The sequence below is a fragment of the Crassostrea angulata genome, chromosome 6, assembly GCF_025612915.1.
Source record: "Crassostrea angulata isolate pt1a10 chromosome 6, ASM2561291v2, whole genome shotgun sequence".
Lineage (NCBI taxonomy): Eukaryota > Metazoa > Mollusca > Bivalvia > Ostreida > Ostreidae > Magallana > Magallana angulata.
The window spans coordinates 40139204-40142426 of record NC_069116.1 but is presented as its reverse complement, the minus strand read 5'-3'; the positions used below and the strand labels follow the sequence as shown (position 1 = coordinate 40142426).

General features: G+C 36.7%; 1 protein-coding gene across 1 annotated transcript; it reads left to right on the top strand.

The window, feature by feature from the left end:
* Positions 1-985: 985 nt before the first annotated feature.
* LOC128187085 (14-3-3 protein beta/alpha-A-like) lies at positions 986-2588 on the top strand. Its single transcript, XM_052857201.1, has one exon. It carries the CDS (start codon positions 1397-1399, stop codon positions 2150-2152), a length of 756 nt encoding a protein of 251 aa, XP_052713161.1. The 5' UTR covers positions 986-1396; the 3' UTR covers positions 2153-2588.
* Positions 2589-3223: the final 635 nt, after the last annotated feature.

Sequence of the window (3223 nt, the reverse complement as noted above, 5' to 3'; positions counted from 1 at the left end):
CATTAATTAAATGAGCTCTGAATCTCGTTTGTTAATGTTTATTTAATTGTAATTTTCTTTTACTATGACATCATTTAACCCGAATGTCATTGGAAAGCAACTACGTAGATAGTTCTAATTAACCTGAAAATTATAATAAATTTAGTTTTATAATTATGAGGTATTAATCGATGTATACATATATATATGTTACTTTGTCACAACAAAGATATGTTAAAATGAATTGAATGAATATAGAATGTAGATGCACATTCATGAACCGTTACATAATTATAAACTTTTATGTAAAATCTTCATCAAATTCTTTAATTATAAAATCTGGGAAGAAATTGATTTTTCGATATATATATATATTACTTTCCAGTTCTAGGCCAAAATTCTTCCTCATTCACTGAGTTTTTTTAACGTAAATTTTCAAAACTACAGGGGAGAAAGAACGCCGGTGTCCTGACTTGGATATCCCGCGCTTTTTCGCGCAGGTGAATGGATCTTCGATTTTAATTTATCTGTCGAGCCGCGTTCCAGTCAACCATGACAACTCTATTTACGCACTGTTTATTCATCGCTAGGCACTTCAAAGGGGGCAGACAGGAGGTTTATAAATTGAAATCATTTCTACAATGCCTGGCTATGCAATCAAGACTTAATAAAATTTCTGAGATCTCGTCGTAAAACAATTATATTCTTGGTACAACATATGCAGAATTTCTCGTGAAATGGCACTTGATTTGTGTATCAGATACCAATGCGCACTGTAATCAATAAAATCCCCACCTGGACAATATATTTGGACGTGAATCACTGCACGGTCATGTGTTGCTTCATGAAAATTTCATATCGCTATCGATCGCGCCGAATTTCATGTGTTTTGTACGAAAAATAGAGTGCATTTCACGATGAGATCTGCATTTTCCTAATTAATTCTACCCCTCGTGAACCCCAACTTGCAAGACGCTACGTTCCATACTTGACATTCTAGCATAAATAAATCGCTGGTTGTAAGCCGATTTCCTGACTGGCCCCACCTATGACTAATTCGTAGTAATACTGCGTTGAGGCCCATAGTCGAGTTAGTGAATTGAGGATTACATATATGCATCCTTCATTGATTGTGCATATTATATATATTTAACCACAGACAGGGAATGGTACGTTTGTGAACATATTGAGTGACCTACTTTCGTGAGAAGTGTAAATTGTTGTAAAATACGTTTTTCACACTTGACGAGACACGTTTTGGAGAGCAGCCATTTTGTTGACTTGTGCACCTATAGAGCGGAAGCCGTGATACAGCCTTCGACGGATAACTAGTGTTGGAGGAGAGACTGTACTCACAATTTTATACCATATAATTATCTTCGAACAGGAGAAGTGATCAATTGACTAATTATTCATCATGGGCGACAGGGAAGAATGTATCGCGAACGCCAAACTGGCGGAGCAGGTCGAACGATTCGACGACATGGTTGCCAAAATGAAGGTAGTTGCAACCGGTAGTGATCCTCTGAATGAAGAAGAGAGAAATCTTCTGTCGGTAGCTTATAAAAATGTCGTCGGAACGCGCCGATCTTCGTGGCGAGTCATATCGTCCTTGGAACAAAAGGCCAGGGAAAAGGGCGAGTCGGAGAAGAAGTTGCAACTATGTGAGGAATACAAAAGGAATATAGAGAAAGAATTGAACGAGCTATGTGATGAGGTAATTAGTTTATTGGATAACCATTTACTGCCCAAAGTAGGAGATTCAGTGGAGCCGAAGATATTCTACCTTAAAATGAAAGGCGACTACTTCCGGTACAAAGTTGAAATTGCCAGCGGAAAAGAATCCGAGGCGAATTTGGCTGCCAAGTCCGAGGAAGCGTACAAATTGGCATACGACATTGCTAAAGAAAGTCTGAACCCAACAAACCCTATTAGATTGGGACTGGCGCTTAATTTTTCAGTCTACTACTACGAAATTAAGAAAGAGTCCAACACTGCTTGCGAGTTAGCCAAAACTGCATTTGATGAGGCCATCGCCCAACTGGACGCGGGTAAAGAAGATGACTACAAAGATAGTACTTTAATTTTACAACTTTTACGAGACAACCTCACCCTGTGGTCCTCAGAACTGGAGCAAGATGCAGATGACGCAGCCCCAGACGACGACCAATAATCTGTCGTCTGCTACGTATTGACTTGTAATACATACCGTAGAATCTCGGTTCCACCTCTAATTTCTCGTTTTATATTTGAAATGCAAAAAAAACTAAAATTCGCGGCTGCAACAGAAGTACCCTTTAAAGAGAAAAGCAGGGTATGGAGAAGAAAAAAAGACAAGAGTTGACTTTTAATACTTTTATCATTCCCATGAAATATGTTTTAAAAGACTGGACGTAAGCAGATAGATTCTTTAATATTAAGACATTTTGTTGGTGTTTTTTTTGTACTAGATGTAATTAAATGTTCACTTGGATTGAATGTTGCTATGATGAGCAAAAACTAAAGATTAAGAGAACTAGTAACTCACTATTGGAAGACATATTATGCTAGATACACATAATATTTATATATGTACAATTATGGAAATTAAAATCAAGCTTAAAACGCTTTCTCTCTGTGTGTTAATGTGGTGTTGTATAAAAAGCCCCAGGCGTGTTTCATTTCATCGGGCTGATTCATCATGGACTGAACCAGACTTTAATCTTCAAACAAACAGATGAAGCAGAAAGTGTCATAAAAGAAATATAAATGACCCCGATAAGGAAATATATGATACATGTAGATTTGATATGTGAAGTGTAAATATTGTAAGAGGAAAGATTGTAGAAAGCGGAATATATTGATATTACGTCAGATGTATTCGCCTTAGAAGTTAAACAGATCATAGTGAATCATCATATATTTAATTTCACCCTGAAGTGTATTTCAACCGCTAGGGAAAAAAGTAATTATCGCTACAAGGTGACCATGTCATGGGCTGAATATAACGGAAGAAAATTTAGCATTTTTTACATAGAGAAAACACCTGTCTTTTAAACATTGCAGACGTTTGTGAACATCGATCACCTGATGATGAAAAACTATTAAAATTCAGGTAAATTGTTTGAATTAAAAAAAAAAACTTGAAGAAAATATATTGTATAATCGAACTAATTTGCTTGATGTTCGTGTTGCCGGTGCGTGCACGTGATGTAAGGTGTCATTTGATGCACGTGTGGCAGGAAATCAAATTTTACAGGTAATA